Raw genomic sequence first — 17,686 nt, forward strand, 5'->3', positions numbered from 1 at the left:
GTGTGCACTGCACATCTGGTCTTTATAGGAGTTGTGTAAATTATCTAGTTTTAGATCAAACAAATTTAGTGGTTGGGTTTTTTGCTTAATCTGAAACTTGTAGGAGAGAAAGGACAAAATATTACTTTCCAGTCCGGTGTTCTTTTCACCTTTTTTTGATTACTTAATAAGCAGTAGGGATCTCTCCTTAGACTCCAGAAGTAATGAGTACTTTAAAACAATTGAAAGAGAAAAAAGAAGTCACTTGTTGATAGCTTAGGCTTCTTAAATTTTATGTTGTAGGGGTTTTGTTTTTATTTTCAAATAGGATCCTAGTTAGCCTCGATCTTGTAAACCTGCCTTGGCTTCTTGATGCTTGATCCCAGATTACATCTGGGATACATTGTTATGCTGACACAAAATGCTGGCTTTATAGGCCTGTGTCAGCATGCTTGACATAGCTGGGCTTTCTTAGCTGATACGATATGAGGTCAAAATGCAGTGACCCCAGATGGGGCAACATGAGCTGTTTGAATCAGATTTCTGAAACTAGTGATTTCCATGATCTACTTTTTTTTTGGCAAAAAATAAATTAGATACAATCTTCTTCCTTTAGTGAGTCATTAGCACTTAAAAAGCATATAATTCTAATCAAACCAGTGACTTATTACTAGCAAGAAAACAGCTTTAATTGCCAGCACCACCAAAGTGAAAGGGGAAAACAAAAAGAAAAACAGCCAACAAACAACAACACCTTCCACACACAATTTTAAAGTATTTATACTTATAAAGGTAGGTGATTTATATTAATATGTGTATATACTTACACAAACAGTATTTACCACTTTCTGCTATCTCTAATAACTTGGTAGCTCCACATTTCATTTCATATTACAAGTATTTAGGAAAAACTAAGTATTTGAGTCTTGTGATTGTTAGTTTAGAAATTTAGTAGGGAGTTGAAAATACTCATACAAATACCAACAGAAATGTCCCGGGTACTTGAGTACATTTCTATGAAGTCAGTAATGTTGTTTCAAGTGTGTTCTTATTCTTACTTACCAGCAAGTGGATTATAGGTAAAGAGGTTATATGTTTTATATATTTCTCTGTGATATTTGTGCTTTTGTACTTGGTTATTTACTGTTTTTTCCCTTTCCTTGGTGGTTTTTTTTGCTCTTCTTATACCTTATATCATTTACGCTTTTCCCCCTTAATAATAGATCTTTAGACGTGACCAGGCTTTATTTTGCTTTGTCAGCATTAATATTAAACAGCAAACTAAATGTTAGAACTACATAGCATTTTAACATTGAGACCTTGATGTCCTGAACTTTCTTTTTAAAAATCAGTTTAAATGAATAAATTATTGTTGACACATTCTGAAGATGTTGCTTAAAAGTTTGATTTAAAAGTATATTTAAAAATTTTTAAGCAGTGTATTTTAATACATTAACAAATGGATTAGGTGCATTTGTTCTTAGAAGTACTTACTTATTATTTTTTAGATTTATTTTTATTTTATGTGTGCATGCATGCGCAGTGACCAAGGAAGCCAGAAGTGAACATTCAGACTTCTGGAGCTGGAGTTACAGCCACTGTGAGTCATCACGTGGGCTCTCTTGAGTCAAACCCAGGACTCTGGAAGAACGGGAAGTGCTCTTAACTTCTGAGCCATTTCTCCAGGCCCTAGAGTCACTTTTTAAGCTCTGGGTTTTCTATAGATGTCATTTGTATCCTTTATTTTGCTAATCAAAAAAGACCCTGGGAAAGACTTCTGTAAAAGACCAAATGATAAAATGTTTGGCTTTATTGTAGGCATCAAGGTCTCAATTTAACTATGGACAGACAGTCATATCGGCACATTAATAAAATTTTATTTATGGAAACAGGAGTGGACAGGTTTAACTGTGTGGTCTGCAGTTTATTTACCTCTACTCTTGGAAGCTCAGTTAGCAGAAGGAGTACTCTTTCTGCTTCCCTTTCTCCTTCTCACTCAGTTTTTAACGTAAAATATGTAGATATACTTAATCGTTTTATTCAGTCTATGTGTCTGTGTGTCTGTGTTGCTGGGGATTTAACCTAGGACTTCGTGCATGCTAGGCCAGCGCTACTGTGGAATTATACTCTCAACGCTGATTGTACATTTAAATGTTATATTTTAAACCAAGCTGTTGCAAAGGTAATTGTTTGTTATATGTTAGATGTTGTGGGAAGTGTTAATGCAGATTGCTGTGTCCCTCGTAGTATGGTTGTGCCCATGACTTTAACAATGAAACTGAGTGCCATGGAATATGCCTGCAGTTCATGCTACTTGGAAGGCTGAGGCAGGGGAATCATTTGAACTCAGATGTTCCAGAGCAACCTGTCTGAAAGCAAGCAATGAGTGAAATAATAATGCAAGGCTGTCTTTCTCTCATGCTTTTACCGACACAGTGACTGTTGCCATTCTCTTTGTCAGTCTGGTAGATGACAATCTTAACTTTAAATCTTTTCTTATTTTGTTCTAAATCTCACCATCCATAGCCTTTCCTTTACAAACTTGAGTGTTCTTTTCAGTGTGTGGTTTTGCATGTGGACTTTTGACTTTTTCCCCACTAGTATGAAGTGTTCAGGACAGAAGAGGAAGAAAAAATAAAATCTCAAGGACAAGATGTTACGTCATCAGTATATTTCATGAAGCAAACCATCAGCAACGCCTGCGGGACAATAGGGTTAATCCACGCCATTGCAAACAACAAGGACAAGATGAACTTTGGTAAATCTTTTCTGTTCAGGTTTCTCTGCAGATGTGTTAACTTATTCGACAGTAGGGGGTGCCCTGACTCTCTCAAACTAGAAAGCAGTGCCTCTCTTCTTTTGTTATGGGAATAGACACAGAGCCAGGAGCAATGTTAATCCTTCCTTTTTTTTTTATATATTGTTGATGAACAGGTTGAGCAAAATACATTCATTGAACTTAGTTATTTATCCCAAGAATCTTAGATTCTTAACTTACCAGTTAAAGGATTTCTACCTAAGAAAATACTGTACTACTTCTGTTGTTAATTTTTTTCTGTAGTTAAACTTAAATTTTTAATCATTTTTGACATTCTCAGAATCTGGATCAACCTTGAAAAAATTCCTGGAGGAGTCTGTGTCAATGAGCCCTGAAGAAAGAGCCAAGTACCTGGAGAACTATGACGTCAGTACCTTCTTTCTGTCTTGACCCATCCGTGGGCAGCGTTACAGGATTATAGGTTCTGTTTAGTGGATGTCTTGAAACTATAGTTTGGGGAACATCGTTTGTCATATCCATTTCAAGGGCTTTTGTTTTCCAGGTAATCGTCCATGATATAGCTATAATATTGTCCGGTTGGCAGTTAGTTCTGTGTCCGGGGTAGAATGAACAAACAAATATAGCTTGCAAATTAATAGCTGTACTCTCTAATCTAGTTTGAAATGATTATTCTAAACATTTATTAGTTCTGAAATTCTTATTTTTCCAGAGACTTTTTGCCTTTTAGTAATATCAATAGATCATGTTCTTTGAAATTAGAAAAACAATATGGTGTACATTTATCATTGTGTTTAGTGTTCCAAAATACTTTAGTTGCTTGAAGTTTCATAAGAAATCTTTATTTTGCATAAAAGTAAAATAACATAACAGTTGCCAATAATTCCACCAGTGAACAGTAGCTATCCTTGATATTTTTATAGGGAACATAGATGTATATACACAATTTTTAAAAAAATTGATCACACTGTAATACTGTTTTATAACTTGCTTTTTTCACTTATCACAAACGTATTAACACCAGTAAGTATATGTTTAACATTATTATTCTAATGGCTGAGTAGCTTTCCATTGTATAGTATATTTAATCAGTAAAATGATGTTTCAAATCTAATAGTTTTCCTTCTTTCTTCACTATTTAAAATTATTGCAAATGTGTATTATTGTGTCTGAGGTTTTCAAACCATCCTTAATTTCATATAATCACATACATTAATATATCAACATAGTAACCCCTAGAAGAGAAATTGCTGATCAGTTTGCATGTCTTTATGGCTTTAATACTTATCACCTAATTGCTAAACATAAGTTATACTTTCACCCCTGATTTTCTATTGTGCCCATTTTTCTGCATCTTTGATAATAGTGGGTATGATTAGAGCATTTTAAAGTTCAGATAGCTGAATTTCCTAGCTTCTCATAAACGCATGCCTTTTGCACCATGTTATTTAATTGCTGACTGAAATGCATGACTAAGCATAAATTCAGCCAGAGCTGCAGGAGCATGCACCTTGGAGAGACAGATAAAATCAGCTTCTTCAGTTTCTGTGAGCTGCCCACTTTATTCCAGGCTCAAGGGAATAAAGTGTTAAGTGTGGCCTCTAACATTTAAGGAAGCTAAATGACCGTCTACTTGCACTGTGCAAGTTAGAAACTGTGAGCTAGTCGGTTTCCCAAAGCTTAAGAGATTTGTGAGTCAAAGGGACAGCAGTGATTTGCTTACCTAGATACAGTTCTGAAAGGCGTAGTGCTAAACTGCCCCTAAAGTTCTTCCAGTTTCCTGCCCCATTACAGGATTTTAGATGGGAAAAGTTGAGCTTTGTTTCATTTAAAAGTTGGATATAGTTGTTTTATGTTTTGTAAACAGTTTATATTCTTGTTACAGGCTATTCGAGTTACTCATGAGACCAGTGCACATGAAGGTCAGACTGAGGTATTTCACATTTCTTTTAAAAATGTTGCTGTGTGTAAATTTGACCTTATATTGGAGAACTTGTGGTTTTGGAAAAGCATTTGACTATTCAGGTTTTCTTTTTGTTTTTCCTTAGAATTTGCTTATGCAACAGCAGTAGTCAGAGTGATAGCAAAAGAAATGTTTTTTTTCCAGGCTGCTAACATGCTACATGGATGTCTGGTCCACATTGCCGGATCCTTTCGCAGGTTGCAGATTGTGCGTTCTTTGTTTTACTCAGCAGGTGGTCTGCTTCTTCCCGACTTCCACATACACCAGTTTTTATGTATGGTCTTTGGGCATCACTGTCACGTCTCACTCCCAGGACAAAGAGAAGGAAGAGGTGCTCAGGGACTTTGTTCTGCTTCACCATGGTGGTCTTCAGGTTTGCACTGCAGCAAGTCCTGCTGGGTCACTCTGATCACTCTTGCCTGTTTCCTTTCCTCACTTCTCCATTCCACGTCTTCTCTACTCTTCTCACGCCCTTACTCTCGAAGGAACTTCGCCAGAAAAGATTCAGTCAGAATGAAAGGAGTTTTATTAATTTGGTTGGCACCAGGATAGTGTACATTTTCTTCATATGTGTCTTGAAATCACACCTTTTAGAGAGGTGATTGTTTTGAAAGAAGGGAACCAGTGGAAGGGAGAAGACGTGGGTGCAAAAAGAGGACAGCAAGGGAGAACGTGATAAAGTGTGTTATATGAAGGTCTATTATGAAAATGTCATAATAAAACTCGTTGTTTTATACAGTTAATGTATATTAAAAACCAGAAAAGTCACATTTTCATATGTAGGATGATATTGCTTATTGGCTTTAAAAATACTTGGAAAAATTACATAATTAAGAAGTTGATTTTTAGATTATTATTAAACCTCTTTTTTAAAGGTGAAAATACTTTGATACTGTGATATAACTATAATTATTCTTCTTTCAGACTGCATGACTGGGTGTTTGACTAGTTGGAGCACTAGGAGTCCTTGTAATTGTCCCTTCTAAGCTGCTCTCCATCTCTTTCAAAGTTGCAGACTTGAGTTTTCCTCAGTTTACAGTAGGAGGTGACCTGGATATTCAGTGCTCCTCTTGTTTACACGCTTACTGGATCCTAAGAGCGTTTTGGTTGCAATGTTGTTTTGGCATTAAGATAACTGGGGATGAGTTGGATCAATATAAGATTATTGTACTTCCGGAATATTTGCCTCGTGGTGCCTTCTTTCATGTCCTTTCTGGGTCTTCATCCAAGTTGTGGCTTTAGTACCTGAATGATAGTCACATCTGTTTTCGTTCAGGCTGACACTCCATTGTCCTTTGTGATCGTGGATGCCAGTTGGCAGTCACGGGAATGATCTGCTGACATTTTAGAGTGTGTTGTCCTTGTTCGAGGTTATTATACGTGCCTTCTTTTCTGCCCTTTATTTTCCTACAGTTTTAACTCCATTATATTTCCTGAAATGTAATTCAATTGGAGACTCAAACTTTTGTTTTCCTACTGCAGTGGCTCTCAAAGGTGGAGTGGGAGGAATGCAGCAGTTTTTAGAGGCTTCTCAGGCCTTTCTCCCAATGAAGTTAATCGCCTTACTACTTTCTCATATCTCACAGTCACACTCACTGTTAGAGATATGTTGTTTATGTGTGTAATGACTCTAACACATACTGAGTTGAAAAAATAGTTTGAGGGCCATTCCTCAAGTTTCTGTGTCAGTTTCAGCCTCTTTAAGGCTTCTTCTAACCCCTACTGCTTTGGCTATTTTTCTGAAAATATTTCTCTCTACCAATCTCTTATTTTACTGATATTTTTCTTATAATTTCTCTTTATGAAAACATTTCTTCTCTTAAAATCTGCATTTCTGATTTCTACTTAACTTTCAAATTAGCTTCAATGTGTCCCTCTAAATAAAGCACTTCTTATATTCTGGATATGTTTTATCTATTCTATGCTCTCTTTCATGTGACTTCAATATTTTGCATTTATTTATTTTCATATTCCTTTTTAGCTATTAAAAATGTATTTTTTTCAAGCCAAATGTGGAAGTGGAAGCATACAATTTTAGCACTTAGAAGACTGAGGCAGGAATATCAGCACTTACCAGGAAGAGCACTTACTGTTCTTCCAGACCCACAGCAGTTAGGTCACGGGCTTGTTCCTAAAGTTCCAGGTTGTCTGAGCCCTCCTCTGCTCTCTGTGGGTACTACTTGCTTATGGTGCAAACAGTCAGACACACACCTTTAATCTCAGCACTTATGGGAGGCAGGAGCAGGAGAATCTCAGAGTTCTAATCCAGCCAGATCTACATAGCAAGCTCCAGACTAGCTAGGGATAAACAATGGAACAAAAGACAAAAATCTTAGTTTTTTGGAGTTCTACAGTAAACATTTTCACTAGAACATATATAACATTTTTATATAGTTTGGTTCCTTGTTTTGCGGGGCTGATTTGAATATTACAAGATGATTACTAGTAGCTCCTAGTAATTATTACAGTATTGCTCTTCCTGTTTATATTTTTTGTCACTGCTTTTGTCATTTCCTACGAGAGACCTAGGTCTTCCAACCCAAATTAGTTTGCTTGGGTTACCACAAAAGTGTAGTTGAATGGCTTAAACAGCAGAAACTTTTTCCTTCCCAGTTTTGGATGCTGAAAGTCTGAGATAAAGGTGCTGTCAGACAACTCTCCTAGGCTTGCTGATAGCTTTGTGTGCATTTTGCGAGTTGACGAAGGTAGAGGGAATGATGGAGGAGAGAGCAAGAGAGAATGAGAATGAGAATGAGTATGAGTGTATTTGGTGTCTCCTTCTTTGTATGGTCTGGTTATACCATCCTATGACCTGCTTGTTTTACTTTACTTTGTGTTGCTATGATAAAGTCACTGATTAAAAGCAACTTGGGAGGAAAGGGTTTATTTTACCTTCACAACTTGCAGTCCATCATGAAGGTAAGTCGGAGCAGGAAGTAGGGCAGGAATCTGGAGGCGGGGACTAAAGGAAAGATCATGAATATTGCTGATTGGTTTGCTTCCCGTGGTTTGCTCAGTCTGCTTGCTTGCTTATACAACCCAGGACCACCTTCCCTGTGATAACACCACCCACAGTGGACTAGGCCCTTACACATTAATCGTTAATGAAGAACATGCTGTGCAGGCTTGACTAACTACAAGTCCAGTAGATAGAGGCATTTTCTCAGTTGAAGTTATTCTTCAACTTGATTAAAACAAAACTTGATTAAAACAAAAACAAAAACCCCAAAAAACTTGTCAGGACACTATCAAATAGTAGAAATTTTGTAATAGAACTTCAGTTCTAGTATGATCATCAGCCCAATACCATATTTGGACTTATTTTATAACCTAGCACACACAGGAATGATCCAAGAATGCCCCCTTTATTGTGTCCACGGCCAGCTTATATAGGGATAGCCATGCCCCAGCCAAATGCACCAGAAACCATTCCCCTGCCATCAGGAACTCCTGCGGGTCTTGTGCTCAGAGCAGCTGCAGGCATTACAAGTTGTTTACCAGAAATTCAGGATCTGGGGGTTCACAGCTCCCAACACTGATAGACATGGTAAGGGGAAAAAGACAAGATCTTCTGAGTAAATTGGAAGCATGAGGACCATGGGAGAGAGTTGAAGAGGATGGGGGCGAAAGGGAGCAGGGAGGAAAGGAGGGAGTGGAGAAAAATATCTAACTCAATAATAAAAAAAAACAGAAAGAGAGGAAAAATGATGCTTTTGATGACATGAGTATTGTTATTTGTAAATGAATAGTCCGCAGTGCGGTAATGAAAAAAGTCTGCAAGTTATACGTGGAGACAAGAAAGAAAAATCCAAGTGTACTTTGCCTTCCGACTATTTTCATGTCGTTTGCCAAAGAACCTCCATGTAATTATTTTTATTTTTTTAGCTTACAAAAGCATATTATTTTTTTATGCTTTTAAATAAACATGCCAAAATCAAAAGTTTACAAAAATACATTTAGCATTTAGTTACATACTTAATTTCAACCTTTTAGCATAATCTAAACAGTTAAGAAAAAGGAGCTTTTCTTCATATCTTAGTATGAATATTTTCTTATTCAAAACTTTTTCAGAAATAATTCTTTGCATACTTTCAGGCGAGTAAATCAAATTACTTTCCAGTTCCTCAATTTTGATGTTTATATTTTTAGTTTTTCAAAGTAAATATAGACTTTATTAAATATCATTTTTTTTACCTAAGTGTTCATTGTAGATTCTTCCAAAGAAGTTTCTCTTAGGTGTAATTAAAGGATAGACATTGTTAAGGTTTTCAGTTCATAACATAAATTGTTCTTCCATCTCTTGGCCACTAAGGAACTGAATTGAGCTTATACTGTGTCAGAGACTGTGCATTGTAAATATGAATAAGAAATAGTTTTTGTCTTCAGAGGTCTTTTATTTCAGCCACTAATGACTTTGAGCATAGCTAATGCTAGTATTAAATTCTTAAATGTTACCTTTTAAAATGGATTTTTAAATTCTTTCATATATGTAAATAGTGTATTTTGTTACCAGTGTTAAATTCTATTTTAAATTTTGCTTTTTGACAGAGGGAAATAATGTTTCCTTTCTAATATCTCTTAAAAGATCTTTAGTAAGTTTGTGAAATGAATTTAAGTCACAAAATCAAATTTAATATTTAATGAAAGTATAATGTAATCTGGCCTTGTTAGCGTTGTTGACTTTTAAAAGCAAGTCTATTTAATCTTTGGGTAATGCTTTGATTTCAAGTATATAGTAACAGATAGTTTTATATAATTAGAATATACCACACACAGTTGAATCTCAGTATTTCTGGTAGACAGATTGGTTCCAGGAACACTCTAGATAACAGATTCCTTGTGTGAAATATTTATTTAACTTTTATTTGTTATTCATTTTATATGCCCTCTAAGTACAATGGTTTAGTATTTGCATATAATCTATGCATATTTTCTTGTATTCTTAAAATCATCTGTGGATTGCTTACTAATAGATATTAGATGTTAGAGAATAATAGGAAAAGAATATATAATTTTCAATCCTTGGTTAAATCAATAGATGGAGAGATTATAGCAGTTTAGTTGTGTGTGTGTGTAAGTAACAGACAGACCCAGCCTCTGTGTGTGTGTGTAACAGACAGACCCAGCCTCTGTGTGTGTGTGTCTGTGTGTGTTACAGACAGACCCAGCCTCTGTGTGTGTGTGTCTGTGTCTGTGTGTGTTACAGACAGACCCAGTCTCTCTGTGTGTGTGTATGTGTGTGTGTTACAGACAGACCCAGCCTCTGTGTGTGTGTGTCTGTGTGTGTTACAGACAGACCCAATCAGAATATAGTTGACTTTTGACTTAGCTAGTGTGTATTGTCAATGTAGGACACAAGTTTAAAGTGTGTAGACAAGTTTATTAGTTGAGTAGATACAGTTCATGGCTTTGTTGCAAACTAAAAACGTTTACAGTTTCGGAATATCTTATTGCCTTTATTTTGTGTGTACCTGCATGATGTGAGGGTACGCCAGGTCCTGTGTGGAAGTCAGAAGTCACCTTTTTGAAGTCACTTCTTTCCTTTCACCCTGTAGGCCCCAGGAATAATGAGACTTAGGTCATTAGGCCTGTGCCTCTTGAGCCATCTCATTGGCCCTGAAGCATAGTAGAAATCATTCCATTTAGTCAAAGTCAGTTTCTGCATACCTAAGGCAAAGTGCTATTTATAACCTCTTGTCTTTTTTCCTTTGCTAGGCAAGGAAGGGCTGTTAGGAAGTACTTAGTTCCTATGTAGAATTTAAATTCTTGATTATCTTGAAAGAGACAAATGGAAGCAGCAAAATGTAGTTAAGGTATGTAAATCCAGTTTTATCAACAAGTTTGTAATTATAGAGGCTGGAGAGATGGCTCAGCAATAACATCTACTAAGTTTGGTTCCCAGCACCCATGTCAGGTGGTGTACGACCCATGGGCAGCCCCAGCTCCAACGTACCTGAAACCCTCCTCTGACTTCCTCGAGTACCGTACTCGCATGCAGACACACAAATGCTTTAATTAAAATATGTTCTTTTTAAAATTTGAAACTAATTTTCTGCTTATTTTAAAATTTTACTTTACTTTCCATAACCTATTTTCCTTATTTTGACAAGACGTGGAGTGTAGTAGTATCAAAGAGTTCCACAATAGTCTGGAGCAGAGTATATTGAAAGTTATCTGGGGGATAAACTCATACGAAGGGTAGTGACCTGCAGTCCTCTGTGTGTGCTGGGAACTGGGAACCGAATCCAACAGATAAAAGAACTGCGCATGCTTTTCTTGTGCACTCATAGTACATGAGACCACACCCAAAGTGGGCCGGTTTCGTAAAGGTTATTGGCTGCAGGAGTTCCCACAACAGTGGAATAAAGTGGAGGCTGTTTCCTTCCAGTTGGTTTTTCACACTGAGAAACACTGGCCCCAGCCTCCGTCCTCCTGCATTCATGGTGGTCTCTCGTCTTTCACTGTTTCTTCTCCACTGCAGTCTCTGAGCAGAGGCCGTACATTCCCCCTTTCTCCTCCTGTCTTAGAAATGTCAATGCCAAACTGTTTCTGTAAGGGAAACATCTAGACTGAAGTCAGCAGTTCTTCCTTTCAAATCTAACTAGATGTGCTCTCTCCATCTAAGACTGCCTGAGGTATAACAGCAGATTGACGTGCATGGAGAGAGTAAGGCTTTTCTCTTCTTGTGTTCTGACTTTATAGATCACAGCGCAGTGTTACAATGAGAATTTGCACTTAGTGAAAACTGTATTTGAAGCTATTCTCAAATTATATGAAAAGAATTTCCGAAACTTAGTTTAGGTAGCTTGACAACAATAAATTCAAATTTCATGTGACATTAAAAATCAGAAACCCAATTGTTGAGTCTGCGTGGAGAGTCACTCCCAGGAAAGAGTGTCTGGAGGCCGTGGGCGTCAGCGCCGTTGGTGAAGGAGCTGCCCTTGTGAACACCATGGAGTCTGTAGTGCTATTTTATGTTTCGTTTCTAACTTGTGCCTGATTTTGACTTCTTTGTCAACTGAACGGGGATAGTTTTTATCTCTTGCATGGGTCTGACTTCACTTTCCTATTTTAAATTCCAGCTTAAAATTTCCTCTAATCCAGTGCATTGTGCTGGAATCTAACCTGAAATTGCACGAATTCATTTAGAATTAAATTATAATTTTGGTTTTAATGTTTAGAATCTTTATATGAATATATATTATCTCCACACAGACACATGTGTGTATCTTTAGAGGATTATGTATTTGTAATCTTTTTTTACTATATTCTCCATCCCTAAAGAGGTTTTTGTTTTTCTGTGTACAATTTTAAGATTCAGCGATGATTCTAATATTAAAAGAACACTTTGTGTGTCAGAGTGACTCAGGCTAAGAGCGCCTGCTACTCTCCCAGAGGACCAGCATTTTGTTTCTAGAGCCCTTATCTGCTGTAACTCCAGCTGTGGAGGATCAGTTACCTTGGCCTCTGTGGGCATTGCACTCGTGTGATATACATTTGTATAGACAGACCCACATGCATGTAAATAAAAGTAACTAAGAAAATCTTTTTTAAAAGGTACCAAAAAATAGCCTGTTATAGTTGTAAGCAAATGAATATTTTATTAATGAGCAATAATCATGATATAAGAAGCTAAAATTCTTTTTAAAAAAAACACTTCCAAATTATGCTATAAAAAAATTCAATATGCTCTGTTCAGTTTATGGTATTTATTTCCAATATGTAACCACTCGTTTCTGAAGATCCAATTAGTTTCTCTAAGACTTTTCTATAAATAAATAAAAATTTAAAAACAAACAAAACCCAGTCTGTTGAGTATGTAACACAATGGTAGAGATTGCCTAGCTAGGCTTTCAGTTCAGTCTCCAGTACCAAGAAGAAAAGCAAATAAGTACATAAAATAATGGATTAAAATTTTTTTAAAAAACATTTTTCTAAAAAAATTGTGTTATTTAGTGTGTTTGAGTGTTTTGTTCGCATGTATGTCAATCATGTGCGTGATTGATACTGGCAGCGGTCTGAAAGGCAGTGGACCCCTGGAACTGGAGTTCTGTATGGTTACATATACCATGTGAGTCTTGGGAATCAAGCCCAAGTCCGCTGCAGGAACAAATGCTTACTTAACACACAGGAGACAGCCTAGGTAACGTAGTGAGACCTCATCTCAGACTCCCCTCCACCTCCACCTCTCATCACAATTCCCATGAAATCTTAACCTAACCAGAGTCCTTTAGTAATCATGTTATATATGTTTTGGAAAATATTATTTAAGTGTCTTTCATGTTCAAGAAATTATATATTATAGTTTAATTATAGACATAATTACAAGCTTAAATGAGAAAATGCTTTGGCTATAAGCCAAAATATACTTATTTTATTGTATCATTTTATAATAATTTGGATGTCACCTTCCAGACATTTCGTTCTTAACAGGAAAGTACATTTAAGCATGTCCTCTGCCTCCTTTTTAAAGTTCTGGATAATTTAATTTAGCCTTTATAGCAATTCTAATTACCTGGTGTTAAACTAACAGAAGAATTTTTAAATACATTCTTTAAAATACATTTTTAAAAAGTGTATAGTGTGTGAGCGCATCACCTGTGACAGGAAATTTTCTTTTTAAGGACCTGAGATTATGCTTTATTTACCCTCTCGCTGCAAATAGTTATAAATTTGACAATCAGAAAGGAAATTAGAATTATGTTTAGGAAATGCAGGTAGAAATGGTAATAGATGTGACTATGAATCAGTTATTGGCTTTGATGGAATGAACAAGCTATCATACTTGTGGAAAATATTGATATTGAAGCCAGGTGTTACAAATCCAGTTTGGGGACTAAAGAGCTCTTGTTTTATGGGTTCTGCCTCCAGAAAAATCATTGTTCCTAGATTACCCAGAACTTAGAGTAAATATAGTCATTGTCAGATAGAAAATTGTTCCCAGATTACCCAGAATTGGAGTAACTATAGCCATTGTTATTATCCTCTTCCTCTTCTTTTTTTTGTCTTTAACTTTGAGTTTAAATAAGAATCAGAATGTTTAGTTTTTTATTTTTTAATCAATGTTTTTAAAGCCAATCTGTTGGAGAACTATAAGACAGGTTTACAGGTTATACCTTGTTTTGTTTCTCTTCTCTTAGTGTTTGTTTGTTTAACTAATTGAAGGTTTGTGTCTGACAGCATCATTTCTCAACAGTTCAGATTATTAGCATTTTCACCATATTTTAATTAAGATCTCTATATGATACTTTCAGACATAATGCTGTGGTATACCTAATAGACTGTAGCTAGTAAAAACATGACTTTAATGTACTGAACAATAAAAAATTGCATGACTTTCTATTTTTATTTTATTATAGTAGTCTAGAATCAGACTACAATATCCTTGAAGTATGCAATATCCTTTCATGTTCTGTGTGAAATGGTGTAGGTAATCTCATTATTCCATGGAGATACCAATGTAGTCTGCCAGTTGGACATAGAGTTCTGTTAATGTCTTGGCAAACATTGGTGCTGTTAGTACTTTTAAGCTGGTAATTGCTAATGACTTTGGATTCCTTTATGAAAGAGAGATTATCATTATGTGCTACCTTTAAACTATAAATAGAGTAAAAATTTAAGAGTTACTGCTTTGACATTTAAATTTTCAAATATTTACTTATTAAAGCATGATAATGCATACTTTCTTCCTTTTTAAAATTCATTTTATATACCAACCACAGTTCTCCCTCCCTCCCCTTCTCCTGTTCACCTTTACTTTCAACCACTATTGACTCCTCAGAGAGGGTAAGGCCTCCCAATGGGGAGTCAGCTAAGCCTGGCATACCAAGTTGAGGCAGGGCCAAGCCACTTTCTGCTGCATCAAGGCTAAGCAAAGTATCCCACCATAGGGAATGGGCTCCAAAAACCCAGCTCATGCACCAGGGATAAATCTTGGCCCTACTGCCAGGGGTCCTACAAATAGACCAAGCCACACAACTGTCATCCTCATTCAAAAGCCTAATTTGGTCCTATGCAGGCCTAGCTGTCGGTCAAGAGTCCATGAACTCCCACTAGCTCGGGTCAGCTCTCTCTTTGGGGTTCCACGTCATGATCTTGACCCCTGCCCGTTGATCATATAATTCCCTCTCCCACTCTTCAAGTGGACGCTAGGAGCTCAGCCCAGTGCTTGGCTGTAGATCTCTGCATCTGCTCCCATCAGTTACTTGATGAAGGTTCTATGATGACAATTAGGGTAGTCACCAATCTGATTACAGGAGAAGGCCAGTTTAGGCACCCTCTCCACTATTGCTAATCCTAGCAAAGACAGGAACTAAGGAGCTGCCAGTGACAGATGTTGTATAAGAACAAAGAAGGACTTTACATCAGTGCCGTTAGACAAGAAAGCACCAGAGTGAGGAGCATGAAGAAAGACCTCAGTCTCTGGGCAGAACCTAAAGCTTTTCATGGAGCAAGAGTGGAAAGAGAAAGACTCCAGTAACCCAGTACTCAGTCTCAGCATGGTGGGAATATGGAATTCTAACTACTGTTGTACTGAGGGTAACTAGACTGAAAACAAAACCGGACAGCTCAGCCTCTGGATGGGTTAGAAGACTCATCCCTTGGCACTGGGCCAGGCTCGTTCCTAAATGTATATGCCATTTATCTCCGTCTCTGCCATAATATACAAGATGTCTGACTTTTAACCAAAAATAGCAAAAGATAAAAAGAACGAACTTCAATATTCTGTCAGGAGAAAAATGAACGAACAGAATGAAGCTCAGATACAGTGTAGATGTTAGAACAATCAAAGAATGTAATAATGGTATTAAAGATTCAAGTGGACAAGATGGGCAACATGTATCATCAGACGGAGATTGATAGCAGAGTTGAATGCTATGAGAAAGAATTAAATGGACATACTAGTATCAAAACTCAGGATCAGAGGTGAAGAATGCCTTTAACAACTTTCCGGTAGAATCAGAAAAACTGAGGAAAAAACAAAACTATTGCATTTGTGCTGGGGAGATGGGTAGCTCAGTGGGTAAACGTGCTTGCTTTGTAGGCCTGAGCACCGCAGAACCCACAGAACAGCCAAGTCTGCATCATGAGTCTAATCCCAGTGCTCCTGTGGTGAGATGGGAGCAACACACAGGAGACTCTCCCAAAGCTCATGAGCCCCTAACTGGTCTATGGAACAGAAAAATAATAAAAGAGGCTGCTTTAGGCAAAAGATGCAGAGCAGTGACCACGGCTGTCTTCAGTCCTCCACATGCGCATCGAGGCACACTTGCAAGGTCCAGTGAACTTTATGACAAATCACCAAACATTGCATAAGTGACTTTATCGACAAAGAGAAAGCAAAATCTATTGGACAGGAAAATAAAAGAAGGATAACTTGGAGCCGTGGACATTCTCAAATGGTTAAGATGTAGAAGTGGAGTCCTGGGTAAAGACAGAAAGAGTAAGAGGGACAGTAAGGAGGGTAGAAAATATCAGAAGAATCAGTGGTTGCCTGTTTTTTTTTTTCAAAAATAACTGAAGACATCAAACCACATCTTCAAGAACTTTAGAGATACTGTAGAATAAATATACCTGTCATCAGCCACTCTCACAGATATCAAGTATTCATACTTAAGAAAACAAAAGATACGTAAAAAAATGTTCAAGCTACTTAGAAGACCCAGAAACAAAAGGTATATTAGATACCAATAAGATAAAAATTATGGCAGATTTCTCATCAGAAATTATTTAAGTTAGGACAAAATAAGCTACTATTTTTTAAAGTACTGGAAGAATTCAGTGAAAAAAAAAGCCTTTTGATAAGGAGAACAAACCTTTATAACAAACAAAAATGAAGAGAACTCATTCCCAGTTTGTTTCCACTGTAAGAAATAGACAAGAATTCCTCCGTGCAGAAGCATTGTGATAGCAGGAATAATTGGACCTATGCAGAAATTGGCAAGTACTGGAGATGGAACAAGGAAAGGTAATTAAAATGTATTTTTAAAGATTTACTTTATTTTTAACTCTGTGTGTATGTGTACATACGTGTGCATACATGGGTGCAGCTGCCTGCAGTAGCCAAGGCATCAGGTCCCATGGGAGCTAGAATCATAGCTGGTTGTGAACTGTCTGATGTGGGTGCTGGGAATTGAACAAGAGTAGTAGATATTAACACCTGAGCTATCTTTCCAGCTACATTTTTTCTTTTAATTGCACTAAAATGTATTTGTGTAGCCAGGCACAGTGACACTCACCTATATCCCAGGAGGCTGAGGGAGGAGCATTTCAAGTGTGAAGCCAACTTGGGCTTTATAATGAGACCTTATCTCCAAAAGCAAAAATGCATAAGTTGTCTAAATAAACAGTAACCACATATTGGAAGAAAATATTTCGATAATGCTGTGATGTTCCAATAGTATGGATCAAGTTGTGTGCTTTTATTTGAAGAACACGGCAGCTGGGTGGTGGTGGCCCACGACTTTAGTCCCAGCACTTGGAAGGCAGAGACAGGTGAATCTCTGAGTTAGAGTCCAACCTGGTCTACAGAGCAAGTTCCAGAACAGCCAGGGCTACACAGAGAAACCCTGTCTTGAAAAACAATACAGCAATAGCAACAAAAGAACACCATGACTAAAGAAATTTAACAGTAAATTCTAAGACAGTTGCTAAAATAGTTTTTTAATTATAAACATACCTATAGAAAAGATAGGTATAATCAAGAACAAAAATAATTTTTAAAGGCACAATGGAACAAAGAATAAATGGAGAAAACAGAATTAAAATATAGCTTATAATCCAACCGCAGGGGGAAAATGACGTGCAATTAATAAAATGTAAGTCATTTAAATGTAGACATGTAAATTGGAAGAAAAATTATCATTTTGGTTGAAAAACATGACTTGGCGGGACAGCCTCAGAGCTGCTACAAGTGTTACAGCAGGTTCTTCCACCACCAGGGTTCCAGATGCTTCTGACCAAGCTTC

At 36.9% G+C, this 17,686-nt stretch overlaps 1 protein-coding gene and 1 long non-coding RNA gene across 5 annotated transcripts in view; both read left to right on the forward strand.

Moving 5' to 3' along the window:
* The window catches only part of Uchl3 (ubiquitin C-terminal hydrolase L3), a 43,957-nt gene that overhangs the window by 13,297 nt on the left and 12,974 nt on the right, over window positions 1-17,686 (forward strand). For all 4 annotated transcript variants that reach the window (XM_085698249.2, XM_085698250.2, XM_085698251.2 and 1 more), the window contains 3 exons: window positions 2,581-2,737; window positions 3,078-3,163; window positions 4,641-4,688. In XM_085698249.2, the coding sequence (XP_085554375.1) occupies window positions 2,581-2,737; window positions 3,078-3,163; window positions 4,641-4,688 (291 nt within the window). The remainder of the gene's footprint in view (window positions 1-2,580; window positions 2,738-3,077; window positions 3,164-4,640; window positions 4,689-17,686) is intronic.
* LOC146892173 (uncharacterized) lies at window positions 4,701-6,620 on the forward strand. Its single transcript, XR_015004755.2, has 2 exons — window positions 4,701-5,091; window positions 5,643-6,620. It is a non-coding gene; the product is annotated as an uncharacterized LOC146892173 (long non-coding RNA).

This window comes from Myodes glareolus, chromosome 12 (genome assembly GCF_982192425.1).
Source record: "Myodes glareolus chromosome 12, mMyoGla1.1, whole genome shotgun sequence".
Taxonomy (NCBI): Eukaryota; Metazoa; Chordata; class Mammalia; order Rodentia; family Cricetidae; genus Myodes; species Myodes glareolus.